Here is a 17,614-nt window from a genome sequence, read left to right as displayed (position 1 = left end):
AGGTATCTGTGATATAAAGTCAAGGGCAGAATGAAATGATGTCTATAAATTAAGGGACTGGGGAAATACCCTTAAAGCAAGACCAACTATTAAGATTTTTCAGGGATGAAAGACCAGTCAGGGTGGCTACCTGTCTGAGTTTCTAAGAAGTTACAAATAGGCCCCATAACGCCACAGGTTACCTGTGAAATGATTGGATGATTCGTGAGCTAGTTTATCAAAGGGTGTGGTTAATTCTAAATGCTCCTTTCTTATTATTCATTTTAAAATGGGACCTCAGATTTTTCTTACCTGCTGGAGGCCAGGCCTTGATATATCCTGTGCAATGAACTACAGCATATTGTGCCTCTCCTTCTTTTACTGGGCCTAGGCCATTCCTAAAAAAAAAAAAAATGACATTTGTAAAACAATTTGCATCAGGACCATCCTGCCCTCACCCCTATTCTTATGCCTGTCCTATGATGGTTTGTCTTAATAAAGTAAGGACTGAGAAGCCATGCTATACCAAAAGAACTCATGATAACACATATTATAAAGGAGAGCCAAACTGACCTGTATCTTTTCCGCATTGTGGTTATTCTATTAAGAGGAAGGTGATCCAAAGGGGCATTTCCACACCTAAGAGTAAATCAATTCACCAGTAATTAATACCTAAATAAATGCCATAAAACATCCAAAACTTTGTACAAGTTATCTTTATCTAGGATTAACTGGTAATTATAGACAAGACAAAAATGCCAATTTAGTACAACATCATTAAACTTTTATACTGAAGTTTTCAATTAATTATATTTCACTTCTTTTCCTTGGCATTTAATCAATAAGCTGGCAAAAGTGATGTTAACTTTGATTTTCTTCCATTGATTCACTTGAGTTTTACGTTTGCTCTATGATGCTATTTTTTTTTATTCTTATGTGAAAGGAAAAGTTGCTTTAAACAAGTGATCAAGAGGGAGGAGAAGACTCTGGAAGCCTTATGATGAACCAAAGATATAATAAGTCAATGTAAGGTTTTGATAAGGTTGAAGGAATTCATCATGTGTAGCCATTTAGCCAATTATCCAGTCAGATCTAGAGAATCGGCAAGGGCAAGAAGAATCAGACAAGACTTAATGTCTAGGCAGGTGAGAATCAAGGAACAAATATCCATGCCAGAGATAGCAAGCCTAAGGAGAAACCATCAATGTACTCAGGGATATCTTTTACATATGGACAAGCCACAGTCCTTAGTAAGTCTTCCTGAGTCCAAGCCTAATGTTCTATCTACTGTTCCACTTGCTGACTCTAAATCTGATATTCAGCTAAAATCCTGAAGTTAAAGATTTATATGACTTGCATATTAGATCTGAAAGCTATTTGACTCCTAGGCAGGATTCAGGGTACATTAAAAAGAAATCTCTTATTTAAAATTTAGAAATAAATCCAGTATTAGTATTTACAACAATTAAAGATTAGTGAAAAAAGATAGCAAATTTGTGACTATTTAAAATATTTCTATGTAAGAGTAAATGCTTGCATAGAGTAGGTTTTTAATAAATATTAACTTATAATAAATTAAATTAAGTTATTGTCTCATTAATGAGAAAGTGGATTCATTTACTTATGGAAGAAATTTCTATCTTGGATAAAAGCAACAACTGCTCAACCTACTTGCTTTACAATTTGGTTTATTTGAATGCAGGCCCATTACCCCATCATGGTACTAAATCCTAACTGCAGGGGAGAAAAATTTGAATAGGAAAAAAAAACTATCTTACTTGCTGTATAGGGGTAACAGATGAAATAGAACTTGTTTTTTTTTTTCTTCTAGAAAAGGGGAGACCAGAACATTTTTACAAGCAACGCTCAAGATGTAAAGATCCAGAAGATAATACAGAACAGGGAATAGGAAGGGAAGAATGGTTCAGAGTACAAAGCTTGGCTTTATAAGGAATCAGGGACATCTTTGGCCTTAAAAGCCTTAAATGTCACTTGGTTTAGAACAAATGTTAAGGTAAAGACGAGGTTTTATGAGGAAATTCTTAATGGATGGTGTCAGTTTTCTGTAAAGTAAGAAGCAAGATCATTTGTTGAAAATGAAAATATGTGGAGAAAAAAATATAGGTTTACAGAGAGATATGTGGAGAGTATAATAAGAAGTCTAAGAAGGAGAAATTCAAGGATAATTGAACAGCAAGGAGGATTAGATTGGTTTGTCAGTTGAAGCATGAAATGGACTAGTTCTACATGGTTTTCAATTTTTTTCCATCGTATCCCATGGCCCAGGCACAAGAGGAGAGAAAGCAAGAGAATTAAGCATTGGTAGGGTAGTTTTGCTAGAAACTTAGAAAGGCAAGAGAGAACCAAAGGCTACAAAGGGCAGTAGCGATTGTGCTAATTGACTGCCATGTCTACAGAAGGGAAGGATGATAGGATCGTAAACTTCAAACGTAAAGGGATGTTAGAAATTATCAAATCCAACCTCCGCTTACTTTACAGAGAAGGAAACTGAGGCCCAGAGTGGCAAAGTGACTTATTCAGAATTACACAGCTAAAGTATAGGAAAAGGATTTGAACTTGTCTTATGATTCCATATCCAGCTCTTTATCAAATACCTCCTGAATTCTAGCACTTCTTCCCTACCTTCCAAAAGCACCTTCTTTGCCACCAGCTCCTAAATTCTTGCATTTGGATAAATTAGGAGAGACTGAGAGATTGTTATCTCCATAAAGTAAGAGACCTGGCTTTGTGGGTGTAGCAAACTGCTAGGTAATACCTGTATGCCTTAATTGGGATCACTTTCAGCCTAGTGAAAGGAAGGGAGAGGGGAAGAGGTTAGCAAATTACTCATAATCACACTTTTTAGCATGTGGGCTTCAGGTTCTGAGGCTGTTTAGGTGGTACAGGAGCTAAAATACTTGACTTGGAATTAGGAACACTTGATCCTGACTCAGATACTTAGAAGCTTTGTGGTCCTCGGTAAACCATTTCATGACTCCTACTCTGAGGCTCCTAGCCTGAAGAATAGGGATAAAAACAAAATCTATCTCACTGTAATGAGAATAAAGTAATAAATGTCATGTGTTCTCCATACTGTAAAATGGTAAACAATTAATATTTATTATTATTATTATTTCCATTCTATGTGCTTCTGCAATTTTCAGGCTTTGCAGAAACTTGAATTTCTCCAGATTTGCACATTTTCTTTGTTGTTGTTCAATTGTTTTCCAGTCATGTTTGATTCTTCATGACCTGGGTTTTCTTGGCAAAGATACTGGAATGGCTTTACATTCCCTTCTCCAGATCATTTTACAGAAAAAGAAACTAAGGGCATATAGGGATAAGTGACTTGCCCAAGGTGATGCAACTAGTAAGTATCTAAGGCCAGATTTGGACTTCCTGCACTCCATCTACTGCACTATCTTTGTTCTTTTCTTTTTCTCTTATCATAAGTCTAATTTTTAACCTTCATTCTACTAGGTCCTTTAAGATCAGTGGACACTTAATAAATGGAAAAAATACAGATAATATTGAGTGAGACAGATGGAGGGAAAAAAAAAACAGAGATGAAAGAAATTAAAATCTATGCAGGAGTCTGTATTTAGTCTGCTGCATCTGTTGTATTAACTATTTAAAAGGAAAAAATACACACATATCCTCTTCCTACAACTCTTGCCAGGGGAACTTTCCCTCCTCTTTGGAAAATCTATCTATCTTCTCCTTGTAACTTTTCCTAATCTTCCCAGTCAAAAGTGAATCTTTTCTGTAGAATCTTTTGAGCTTTTGACTGACAGTCTATATACTCTTTACACTCAGGTTTGCATGGCTATTTTGTGTCTTGTTCAGTCCTGCAAGATAGTAAACTTCTTGAGAATGGGACCATGTCTTTAACATCACAAGAATTTTGACTTTGACATCTCTCTATCATTTCCTTTGACACTGTGGTAGAAATTCAAGAGAGTGAATTAAATAGGCTGATTGAATTATTGGTTTATGCTCAAAGCTGAGAATGTCACTGATGAGCTCTGAAAAAATCCTGTAATCTATGAAAATGTGAGTTGATATTCTTGTTCAAAATTTACTGCAGCTATAAAATAATAAAATAATAAAAATTCAATTATCTATTTCTTAGCTTGTAGAATGTGATTTGGTTGTTTAGTCATAATTTGGAGTAGAAAATTGAAGCAGAAATTAATGATCTTATATGCTTGCTACCAGATATGGCATTTTAGATACCAGTGGGCATACAGGTAGGCTTATATTGACCTTTATTGTTTGGCAATAATTGGTCCAGTGTACTTATTGCTTGTATTATTTTGGGGTTAAGGAGTTATGGAAATGGAAACAGGTACAGAAAAAAGTAGATTTATATAGAAATTAGAGGGCTTCCTAAAGAATCACATAAGATTAGATGTAGAAGTCAGTTACCTTGTCCAATCCATTAATTACAGGAATAAAACTGAGACACAGAGAGGCAAAATAATTTGCCTAAAATCACACAGCTTATAAATAAGAAAGGTAAAGCTTTTATCCAGGTTTCTTAGAGCTTTTCATAGCTCTTTTACCCACTTCTGGCCATATTTCTATATGAACCATTCCTAATTTCATTCAATAACTTATTCTTTCAATACATATTTATTGAACACATTCTAGATGCTAAGCAATGTGCTAGGTATTAAGAGGAATACAAAGATGAATAAAGCAGTTAGATGGCACAGTGGATAGAGTACTGGGCCTGGAGTTAGGAAGACCAAAGTTCAAATTCAGCCTTGGACACTTAGTAGTTATATGATATTGGACAAATCGCTTAACCTTGTTTGCTTCATTTCTCCCAAATGTAAAGTATGGAACATAATAATATCACCTACTTTCTAGAGTTGTTATAAGGTTCAAATAAAATATTTGTAAAGCACTTTGCATAACATTTTACAAATAGTAGGTGCTAAAAAAATCCTTATTCTGAACCCCCGCCCCCACATTTTCAAGGAACTTATAATTTAGTAGCAGTGATAAGAAATAGTTAAAGAACAGTATTTGTGACAAGAAATCATATCAATGGATAGCTAAACATGCTCTGGGAACAATATGTCTAATGATTTCAGTGGCAAAAGATTTTCACCTTGCCTTAAAGTACAGAAGAAAGTCTTCATGGTGCTAGGCCATGAAAAGTTAATATGACTTGAATAGACAAAAAAAGGAGGGAAACAGAATTCTAAGTGGAGACAGAACATAAGCAAGATGGGAGGTAGACAAGTAGATAGAAAAATCGTGGGAGACAATAAATAAATCATTCTCACTCAAGTAGATGGTTTATGTAGACATTAGCAAAATGTCCAAAATGCCAAAAAGTTGGAAAGGAAAGTTAGGGCAAATTATGGAAAGCTATGAATCCCAAGAGAATGCCATAGATAAAATTTCTTATTCTTTTGGGCAGGACAAAAAGATAAGAACTAACCACTGGCATAGTTAATTGGAATTGGAAACTATGTGTAGGGACAATTTTAGTCACCAATGACTCATGTCAATTTTGAAGGAGGTTCAGCTTGGCCCTAAGAGTGAAATAAGGAATAACTGGTGCAAGTTGTAAAGAGGCAGGTTTAGGTTCAAAGCTGGAATGGCTTCACCATCATTAGGGTTCTTAAAATTGATAGCTTCTTGTTAGCAAAGTTGTTGAGGCTATTCTCAGTTGATTCTTGGTTGAATTTATCACTCTGGTCTTTTCCAATGCTGAGATTCCATGTTTATACATTACCATTTATTTAATAACCTCAGGAAGCACAGAGGAGGAAACAGGCATCATAGGCTATGGAAGGATTTATAATTAAAAAGGGATTTGTCCTAACTCAGTGTGGCTTTAAGCAAATTATTTACTTTCTCTGAACCTTGCTTTCTTTAACAATAAAATGCAGATAACAATAGTGAAGAAAACTCTGTATAAATGTGAACTGTTATTGTTATGAAAGTAATCAGGAGCCACTAAGTATTCAATCCTTCCCATGAGGGGCAAACATGGCAAATAATAGCTTGAGACAAATTACAATGATATTATTACAAACCTCATCCTGCAAATGAAAGAGCGTCTGGATCCCATGCACATTCTCATAGATGACTGCTGACCTTCCTTTTTCACTGTCCCTGTCTTCAAATCCAAAATCCGACCTTAAAAAGAAAAAAAAAAACAAAGTTGGTATAAAACTTGTGATGATCAGAGAATAACTTTCTTCCCTTGTTCTGAGTAACAAGGAAAAGGGAACTATCTACATTGGTCTTTTCTTAATACAGTCAAGTCTGCAACACTTTGGCAAGGGGAAAATGATCAATGAGATCTACTTATAATGCAAATAACTCAATGTAGTAAATAGTTTTATCCTTCTCTTTCCTTCCTGAGAAAAGAAAAAGTCTTTTCCAGAGTTGTTAACACAGAATAAAAGAGATTAAGCTAGCTAACTTTCATGGCATTTACAATTCCTTACAGATTTTTAGAAGTAGAAATCTAAAATTAAAAAAGAATTTCAGGTCCTTATATATAAATATAACACAATGACAAACATTTCTATCTTCTTGTTAATGATATTTTCTCTTGGGATGATGAAGATAGGCATTTATATAGTATTTGAAAATCTACAAAGTATAAACTTTTCTCATGTGATTTCTTCATTGCCCTAAAATTAAATCAATACTACAACTACTGCCAGAAAAAACATGCCAATCAACTGTCCTATGGATAAAGTCACTGTTCTTCTATACTCCAAGACTAAAATTCCTTTTCTTGGCTACCATTCTCCATTATGCACTAACCCCCTCTATTAGAATATATATATTTGTATCTTCAGTGCTTAGCATAGCACCTGAGACATAATAAAAGCTTAATAAATGCCTTTTCATTCACTTTAAGATTTAACATTACAGCATTTCTATGAGGATGGTAGTTTAAATATTATTATTCCTATTTTGCATATAAGAAAACTGAGTCTCAAAGTAATAAAGTGATTTATGCAAGATCACAAAGCTATTCAAATCCAGTGTTCTTTCAACTATATAAATATACACATTCCATATTGATGAGCACAAAGTAGTTGATCAATAAATTCTTGCTGAATGATAAATATATTGACAAAGTTATGTATATTGAAATTTTTCCCTTCATTTTTTTCTCCTTGCAATACAGGAATTTAAGACATTATATAGATAATACATGGGAGGTAAGTTATTTATAAGAGCATGTTTGTTTTTAAAAAGTAAATCCACTGATACAAATTACTGTTATGAATATACTAGTAGAAAATAAACATTCTTTTAGCCAGTAAAAGGTAAAAATTTTATGACTAAAAATAAAAATATAATTTCCCCCATAATAATCACTAGCTACTAAAATAATCTTTGTTCACTCATGCATACATATATACACATATACATACTTACATACATATTTTTCTGATACAATTAAGGACCTAAACTAATGCATGCTGTTATAGGCTTTGCCTTTAAGAAGTAAATGTCATAGCAAAAAGTTTAAGACTGGAGTGGAGGGGGTAGAAGAAGGAGAATAAATATTTATATAGAGCCTACTATGTGCCATGCACTATGGTAAATGTTTTTTACATATATTGCCTCATTCGATCCTCACAACAACCTTGCAAGATTGGTACTATTATTATCCCCATTCTAGTTTTATTGTCTCATCTATCCTGGTCAGAGCCCCTTTTAAGGTTGTTTAAATGACATCTCCCAAGAAAGATCTAAATAATCCATCAAAAGACATGTCACTGTCTTCCTCACTACTTCCTCAGAAAGACCTGAGTCATTCATTAAAAGAAATATCATAGGGAATCCACTCTAAGTACAACATCCACAGAGAAGTCCTAGTTAAGGAAACCTCAGCTATGGTATAGTGGAAACTGACTGGATTTGGGTTTAGAAGGTGGAATGAGGTTCAGATCTTGTGTAAGACATTTGATAGCCCTGAGATAAGAGCAAGCCATTTTTATTTCTTTGACTTTCAGTTCCCTCAAAGGTAACAATACCTGTAGCAGCTACTTTATGAAGTTGTTGGCAGTATGAAATAAGGTTGTATATGTAAAGTGATTTCCTAAACTTTAAAGTATGGTCTGTGAACTCTTTTTTGTTCCAAGGATCCCTTTGGAAATCTAACGAAACCATCTATCCCTCCAGAATCGCATTTTAAATACATTAAAAATATGTAGATTTAGAAAGGAAACAATAAACTAATAGTTATTGAAACACATTAAAAATGCACCAACTCTAAGAACCTTTGCGTATAAAATGGCAATTGTTATTATTTTAGTCTTACCAACTGACACATGTCCTGTTCTGTGCCTTTTCCTGTTCTTCCTCTGGCCTTAACACAGATCTGGTATTAATTTGCAGTTCAGCTAACCAAGTATCTGCCCAGCTCTGCCCTGATTAACCAGATTCTGCAACACACATTCCACATTCCAGGGACATATCAGTCTTGAACTCCAGAATTCAGCCTGTTAAACCTTAGTCAAACCCAACCCTATCTCAGACAAGCAGATGGTGTCTTGACAAAGGCAGCTATTTAGAATTCTTTTATTTTCTTTAATTTCTGTGTGCCTCACTCTACCATGGTGTGAAGAAAATTATAATCAACAGACATGTCCTAACACCTACAGTACCTGTGAACAGCTTGTTTTAGCTGTCACCAATGTGTACAATAGGGGCACCCTAAAGGCAAGTGTTATATTAGGGTAAGACATAACTGCTTACCTATTTTACCTTTTTAATAGAAACTATAACATTTAAATCACAGCCCTAAGGCCTTGATTAGGAAAGAAATAGGTCATTCTCTATTTCATTCTGGCAAGTAGCATGAGGAAAATAGGAGCTTAATACTTGAGGCAGCTGTGATTTCATCTAGATGGGTATTCCTTCACTAAGATAAACCAAAACCCCTCTATGCCTTTAGGTCCTGACTAATGAGATGCTCTGGCCAAAAAAAAGAAAAACCTTCATTTACTTGACAACTGTTCTGATAATACACCTCTCCATATTTTGCTAGACTGGGCCCTGGATGACAGACATACAGTCTATCACTGGGGCCATTCTCAAATGTTGTTACTATAGTAGAACTTGCCAGAACTTGTGCCCCATTGCTATAGGGTGACAGATTTTGAATCTGAAGTGAATTAATTTTTTTATAAATTAAATTTTTAATGAACAAAAAATATACTTTCTTTCACTCCCATCTCCCTGACCCCACTGGAAAAAGAAAAAAAGAAAAAGAAAAAAAATGCCCTTATTAAAAATATGCATGGTCAATAATTTCCCACATTGAGCCATGTTCAAAAAAATGTTATGTCTCAATCCGCAGTGTAAGTCCATAACATAGTCAACAGGAAATGGGCTAGCATGAATCCTCTGCAATGATGGTTAGTCATTGCATTTATGTAGCACTGGGCTTGGAAATGGGAAGATTTGCTTTCAAAGACAGTATCAGACACTAGCTGTGTGACCAAGGCAAGTTATTTAACCCACATCTGTCTCAGTTTCCTTCTAACACTTACAATTCAAGATTGTTGTGAAGATTTGCAAAAGTGCTTAGCCAAAGTCTAGCCCATAATAGATGCTTAATAAGTGCTTGTTATTTATTTTCTTTCTTCCTTTCTTCTATTCTTTCTTTCCCTTATTTTTTCTTTTCATCTTACTTTCTTTTTTCTCTTTCTTTTTTCTCTTCCTTCCTTCTTTCCTTCCTTCTTTCCTTTCTTTCTTTCTTCCAATGGCAGAGCCAGGATTCAAACCCAGCTCAACTCCTGCCTTGACATATTTCTACTGTATTATGTTGTCTCTTCATGAACTTAGATTTACCTTTGAGCCAAAGAGAGCTATCAGAGCAGGACTTTAGAAAGGTGTTACAATATTTAACTTTTAAAAGGAATTTAGGAACAATTGAGTTAAATGTGTACATTTGAACACAGAGAGTTGCTTATAGAGTACTTAGAGAGTTGTATTCTATAAGAGTATAGAGAGTACTTATAACTAAGTATTGATAATTATGTAGCTTTTATGATACTAAAAAATGTATTCCCATCTAATTGCCAATAAATGAATAGTTGTCATTTGTATAATTTGTGTTACAAACAGTTTGGTGCTTGTCTGTTCTCACTCATGGGGTCTGGGGTTTTTTCCTGTGTGTTTTTTTTAACAGCATTTTAAGTGTAAATTGTCACTTGCTTTATCATCACCCAAACGGCAAATGGTTTCAGCTGTGAGGAAGGCAAACCTTGCAGTCTGTCAAATTCCAATCCAGCACTCTGAAAATAAATCACAGCTGTTTGCCACATGGGCTGCTGAACACAAGGAGATCAGAAAACATATTTTCATGATATTTCAGCCACGACTCTATAAGACAACTGTTCCAATGTTTATTTCTCCATGTTCTACTCTAGTTTCAGTAGGAACAATGGAGTCCTTTGCAAATGCCCTTCAAAATGCCAATTTCACTTTACTTTGTACAATGGATGAGTACTTAAAAACTTAAATATGAGTGGAAAATGTTTAAATAATATGATTTTTGATATATTGATAAGTACCACAGAAATATAAAACACTTTAGGAAAGGAGGAATAAACATTAACAACAGAAGAAACTGGGGAAAGACTCATGAAGGACATACTACTTGACCTGAACCTTGAAGGGAGAAAAGGGGTTCCAAGATGCAGTGGAGCATTCTGGCTGTGGAATGTAAAATGGTTGGAGGTGAGAGATGGAATGTTATATATGGTGAACAGTCAGTAGGTCAGTTTGCATGGAATGAAGACTGTGTGAAGAAGAAGAATAATGTGAAATCAGCAGAAAATAGAGTGAAGATTGATTATAAAAGGTTTTAAATGCTGAAAAGAGGAGTTTTGTCATTTAGAAGTAATAGACAGCCAATGACATTTCTTTTGCAAAAAAAAGTGACATTGGTAGATCTGTACTTTTTAGAAATATCAGTTAGTTGGATGGATTTGAGAGGAAATGGACTAGAGCAGGGAGACCAGTTAGAGGGCTATTATATTAGTCTAGGCTAAAGATGGCTTCTAATAACTTACTCAGCGGATAAGGGCCTGAATAAAAATGGTAGAAAAGAGGTTGACTGGAAAGATTGATTGCAGAGATATTGTGAAATCCAAATCAGCAAGACTTGCAAACCAATTGGTTGGAGGAGAAGAAGTCTAGGATAATTCTGGATAACTTAAATGAAGGTAGTATTTTCCATTACAACAGAGAAATTAGGAGCCTAGTTTTGTTCAGTGACTAACATGCAATGAACACTTTAATGCTTTTTGATTAATTGATTGGCAAAGCAGAAATAGAATAAGAATGAGAGTGAAGAATGTATTTAGGAAGGTATAGGAAGGAATCAGACATGAAAAAACAAACATAAAAGTAAAATGTGATGCTTGATGTTCAAATATGGTCTTTTAAAATGCAAATAACACATGTGTGAATCTTCAGAACCTCACTCTCAGTAACTTTCTATTTCTTTCAGTATTATATAAAATCCTCTTTTTCAAATTGTTGACTTACTTGGCTATGGGATCTATGAGATCCCTGTGAGGTCCATATGAATTTCATTTGACTATTAAGAAAACCCAGAGACGTATGTAGGCAAGCCAGGATTATAATGAATTCTAATCCCTTACAGAATTTTAGAAGTAGAACAAAGTTTAGAAGACACCTAGCCCAATTCTCCAACTGCAGATGCGACCACAGATGTTGTGCATAAATAACTAATACAGTGGAGTGCTACCTAATAATATAAAAAGTCAATTCAACAAACAGAGAACTGTGGCAGACAATGAAGAAAAAAATGAAAACAATACAGCCATTACCTTCAAGGAGCTTAGTTTCTAGTAAATCAACACAATAGGTAACATTTCTATAATTCTGTAACTTACTAAATATATTGCTGATACTACCTCACTTTGGTCCTCACAGTAATCTCACATAAGTAATGCCATTGTAATTCTCATTTTACAAATAAATGATTCTCAGTCAGTGACTTGCCTAAAGACATATAGTTAATAATTTAAAAGGCTAGCTTAAATACAGATATTATGGCTCGAAATCTGGTGCAATTTGTACCCACAGAGAAAGTCCATAGCATTACAGGATAGTTCTGTTCTTATACATATATCTTAAATCTATTACCTTTTCTCTCGTTTCTGCTTTTGGAAGAACAGAAGACAAGACTCTCCCACTGCCCTTTATAAAACAGCCATGTCAAAACTTAAAATAACCATTAATGCAGCAGAAACAGCATGCCCTCCTCTGATACATATCACATACTCCCCATAAGTGGCAGGAAAAACTCATCAGAGGATCGAAAACCTCATTTCAGAAACTTCTTTCAATCTTTTCCTGTTAAAAAGTTTAGCTCTTTCAATATTTCAGAGGATTTTGCTTTTAAATCTTTCCTTCACCATCTTGGCCATCCTTCTCTGAATAATCTATAGTTTATCAATAGATTTAATTAAGAGAGGAAAATAAGGAAATTACACTATCCATCAGCCATATTACTCAACCTTGTTTTAGACCATTTAAAATAACTAGATAGTATAAGGAATATTTCTCAAGTGTAGGAAAGGATGAGTTGGTGGGTTTAGAAAAATATGGAAATACTTGAACTTATGAAGGATGCTGTTATTCACCTTCAGAGAAACAGAGGGCAACAAGCACAGAAAGAGAGGTATAGATAGGTAGATAAATATCTATCTTAGGCAAAAAAAAAAAAAAACCGAAGAGAATAATGATGTGCTTTAAACATGAAATAGTGTGGCTCTTTCAATGATCTCAAGTTACTTTCTGTCACCAAAATCTTTTTCATTTATAAAAAATAAATATTTTCGCAGTGATACAATATGGCTGTGAATCATGGGAAATCATACTTTAAGAAGAATCAGTATTTGAGATGACCAAAGTAGACACTGAAAGATGATGAATGTAAGCAGGCTGAAGCATACTGCCAACAATGACTTATACTTAAGAAAAATGATAAAAGACACAAGAGTCATGGACTTATACATCTAAAGCTAGAAGATATCTCATATACCATCTTATCTAAGATCTTCATTTTACAGGTGAAGAGATGAAGTATAGGGTATTAAGTGATTTGTACAAGATATGAAACTGAAGCCAGGTGCTCTGGCTTTAAAATCAATGCCTTTTTCTATTATACAATGCTAACTCAAAGACATACATAATCAGAAAAATAGACAGACTATACAGTTAAGATAGACAGACAGTGATGGACAACACAACTGTTGCATTGGTGTTATCATTTAAGTAGCCAGAGTAAGGCTTCAAGGACACTAGATAGATATCTCCAATGGAGGATTTATAGAAGAGCATGGAACTCAGGATGAGAATTTATGGATGAGACTGACACTAATGGAGGGAGTGCCCATACAAATTAGATCATCAGTTTGTCAAAGTTGTGAGGAATTTTGCTCCTATACCTATCCCAAACTGTAGCATTTATATTCAAATTCAAGGGTGTAGCTCTTTAGGTGACTGTTTTTGTCATACATAACTAGCATCTTTCTTTGTTTCTGAGAACATGTGATTATTGTGATTTGTAACAGTAAAAAGCAAACACTGATTCATAGCCTTTATGAAGGGAAGCACTATGTTCTGTTTCTCTTCTATTCATTTTAAAATTCTATGATTAAAACCAATGTAAGGCTTATTGCCTAAAGATGAACTATCTCTGCATGACCTTGTTATTTTGTCACCATAGCAACTCCAAAGCTCAAATTACACTATGGTTAAGTTTTGTTGAAAAAGCCATATAAATCACTGATTATGGGCAGAACTAGGGAAAGCAAACCTTGTATTGAGTTAGGAATATAATGCAGAACTTTTTTTTTTTTTAGCAATTTTCTATATTATAGTGTAATTCCAAAGTTAAGAATCAATTGGACAATATTATGCTTCTTTCTCAGTAGATAAATTAAAACAGATGTTGTTCGGTCAGTAATATGGACATAAATAAGGCCAAAAAATTAGGAGGATCCATCATGTAGTAAGATTACAAATGGATAATCCAATTGTTTCATTGTTATTTTCACTGAAATACCCAGAGACAGGACTCTACAGAGATCAGAAATGTATAGTTCAAATGTTATATTATTATTATTATCATTAAAATAGCCAGAGGAAGATCTGCAGGAAGAAACTAACATCAGTTAGAATTTCTTTAAAGGAGTTGCAAAATGACAGTGTGAAAAAATATCCATTTATATATTCAATAATTTGAATGAGGAATATATAAAGGAAGTATTATATATGGGACCCTGCCCTCAGATAGCGCTACAATCTGACTGAAAAGATAAGACAAACAGGTGCAATTAGAGAATAAGATGGTGGGATATGTGAGATTCTAGGGAAATCAGAGATTAAGATAGAATGTAGCACTCAAAATTTTATAGAAGCTGGACCTTGAGCATGGAAGTGATTAGAGGGAAATAGGAAAGAGCTTCTCAGAGAAGTAAAATAAAATGAATAAAAACACGGGGAGAGAGAGAGAGAGAGGGAGGGAGAGAGAGAGAGAGAGAGAGAGAGAGAGAGAGAGAGAGAGAGAGAGAGAGAGAGAGAGAAGAGGGGGGGAGGGAGGGAGGGAGAGATTGCATTTATTGGTAGCCTTATAGCTTTAGATTTGGAATATCACAATGTATGGCTTGAGATGAGTGTTAGGGTGCTGGAATACAACATGCCTGAAATAATTCTATCCCATAAAAGGGAGACTGCTTGCAGGGTATATAACAGTGAAATTAAAATTAGGGATTGATTGGTAGTTTTTGTTTTTGTTTTTAAAGTCCCTTCTTATTCTGTAGCAGCAAAATGTAGATTTGAATTGTTAGAACAAACGAGAGAAACGGGGGTAGATTTTACCCATATGTTGTAGAAGCACACATTTCATCTTAGGAAGTCTGGGTTTTCCCATTCTCATATAAATGTTTTCCAGGTCTTACAATTTGAATTCAGTTTGACATATAGGAGCACATCTAGGTCCGTGTTTCCTGTAGAAGATGACAATCATGGATTGCTACCAGTAGCTATACAGGGTTACAGATAAGATTGACATAGAGACTTGATAAATAATATTTACCAAGGACCATCTGCCTTATAATAAGCAACAACAACAACTAGTTTTGACATAGCGCGTTAAGATTTTCAAAGTGCTTTGCAAATATTATTTCAATTTAGCTTCACAACAACTCTGGGATTAGGAAATATTCTGATTTTAGAGATAAGGAAACTAGGGCAAGCATATGTTAACTGACTTGCCCAGAATCACATCATTAGTGTCTGAAGTCATATAATCTGAGGTCTTCCTGAATTGAAGTGTGGACCCACTGTGCAAATACATGTACAAAAATGTTTGTAGCAGTCCTTTTTGTAGTGGCAAGGAACTGAAAATTGAGAGCACAAATTATTGAAAATATAAATAGATATTTTTTCACAATGTCATTTTGAAATTCCTTTAAAGAAATTCTAACTAGTCCTAGCTTTTCCCTGAAGGAGCCATCTCTCTGGCTATTTTAATGATAATAATAATGCCCTACTGTTCCACCTAGCTATTTCTAATATATTCCACAGAGCTTGGCTTGATGGCACACAGTCTGATTGAATGTATTCCCTTTTTCCCAAGACAATATATATAGCAGAGGTTCCAAGGTCTCTTTCAGTATGATGGGTTTGGACTTGACTGCAGTGGAAGATTGATGCTGAGAAATAGTGGGAAGTAAAATTAGATAAATGCAGTTGAGCCAGACCTAAGAGAGCTTTAAATGCCTGGGTAGAGAGTAGAGTTGATATAATGGGCAATAAAAAGATGCTACAGATGTTTAGAAATGAAATGACTTGATGGGAAATAAAGGAAATGATAATGAAAATTTTTAAGTTAGGGTTTCCTACTGGAGTGATCACATATTTTAATGTTACTCCAATGTCTGGGATCTTATTGATATGGTACTTATTTACCTGGAAAGGCAATCTCAACCCATTCCATGAATTCTCAACCTATATTCTTCTTATCCATGTCCTATTATAATTTTTTTCCATGAAGGATTTTATACAATGTACCAGAAGCTTTCCTTAAGGTCTTTTAATATTTAATGGATATTTGTGAGACATTCAAACTGACCGTCTGTCACCCTCTCACCTCTTTTTTCCCTAGTCAAATATATATTTGTTAATACATTTTAAAACATCTTTCCATATTTGTAATGTTGTACAAGAAAAATCAGATCAAAAAGGAAAAAGAAACACGAGAAGGGAAAGAAACAAGTAAACAAAGAGGTGAAAATGCTATTCTTTGATCCATTCATAATCAATATTCATAGTTCTTTCTCCGGAGGTGAATGGCATTTTCTATCTCAACTCTAATGGAATTGCCTTGGATCACCTTATTGTTGAGAAAAGCCAAGTCCATCACAATTCATCATCACATAATCTTGTTACTGTATACAGTGTTCTCTTAGTTCTTCCCACTTCACTCAGCATCAGTTCACGTAAGTCTTTCCAGGTTTTTTTTTGGAAATCCTGCTCATCTTTTCTTAAAGAACAATATTTCATAACATTCATATACCATAATTTATTCAGCCATTCTCCAACTGATGGGCATCCACTCAATTTCCAGTTTCTTGCCACTACAAAAAGGGCTGCTATAAACTTTGCACATATGGGTCCTTCCCTTCTTTTATGATCTCTTTGGGATATAGGCCCAGTAGTGTCAATACATTTTTACATCATTTTTTTGCATGCAAATCATCATTGGTAATATGCTTGCTGCATGTATATCTTTGAGTTGCTTAACATGGTATTTGCCATTTTAATTGATTGGAGAACATAGGCTAGAGACTAGATTTATGATTTCATTTCTATTTGGAATGCCTTTGTGAGCAAACTCTCTCTACTAATAGAGATTAGCATCTTTCCTGCAATTTATAATCTCAGAGTTTCCTACACCATTGAGAGATAAGTGACTTGCCCAGAGTCACACAAATGGTATTTGAGGTGGTGCCTGGATTCATGTTTTCCTAGCTCTGAGACCAGCTCTTTATCCACTCTGCTATATTACCTCTCTTAGAGGACTTGATATTCTTAATTTGTCACATGTAGCATCATTAAGAAATAATGCCCAAATTCTGGGATTTGGTGGCAGGATGCATCTTGGGATTGTTGAAAGAACAAGAGAAGAAATAATAATCATATACAACTAACAAGATTGATAAACCTTCCCTTTTGAATTCAACCCTCTGATTATATTACACAAAAATGAGAAACAGGTTACATATAACTGCTCCCTAGACACAGTAAATTTTATGGATAAACTTATTTTCAAACTGTTAAGTCAGACAACTTTGCAAAATTTTCAGTTTAAAAAACATTTAAAAATAAGAAAAATTTCCAGCTTGTCTTTATAGCTCTGATCAGTTATTATTCTCAAGAAACCTCCCAACAATGATGCTCTTTTGCTCTCTGACAAAAATCTAATTTCTCAAAGGCGTGGATGCAGAACTTCACTTAGAGAATGTCAGAATACTGGTAACATTCTGACTGTATCTACTACCCCGTTAATTGTACCTTAGTCCTTAATAAGACCCTA

The 17,614-nt window shown here is 34.5% G+C and overlaps 1 protein-coding gene across 2 annotated transcripts in view; it reads right to left on the bottom strand.

The window, feature by feature from the left end:
• The window catches only part of ARNT2 (aryl hydrocarbon receptor nuclear translocator 2), a 258,192-nt gene that overhangs the window by 104,568 nt on the left and 136,010 nt on the right, over positions 1 to 17,614 (bottom strand). For both annotated transcript variants that reach the window (XM_051981159.1, XM_051981160.1), the window contains exons 6-8: positions 6,036 to 6,138; positions 553 to 618; positions 292 to 377 (exon numbers count right to left, since the gene is read on the bottom strand). In XM_051981159.1, the coding sequence (XP_051837119.1) occupies positions 292 to 377; positions 553 to 618; positions 6,036 to 6,138 (255 nt within the window). The remainder of the gene's footprint in view (positions 1 to 291; positions 378 to 552; positions 619 to 6,035; positions 6,139 to 17,614) is intronic.

The sequence above is a fragment of the Antechinus flavipes genome, chromosome 2, assembly GCF_016432865.1.
Source record: "Antechinus flavipes isolate AdamAnt ecotype Samford, QLD, Australia chromosome 2, AdamAnt_v2, whole genome shotgun sequence".
In the NCBI taxonomy this organism is placed as follows: Eukaryota; Metazoa; Chordata; class Mammalia; order Dasyuromorphia; family Dasyuridae; genus Antechinus; species Antechinus flavipes.
The sequence above is the reverse complement of the archived record's forward strand: the minus strand, read 5'-3'. Positions and strand labels throughout refer to the sequence as shown.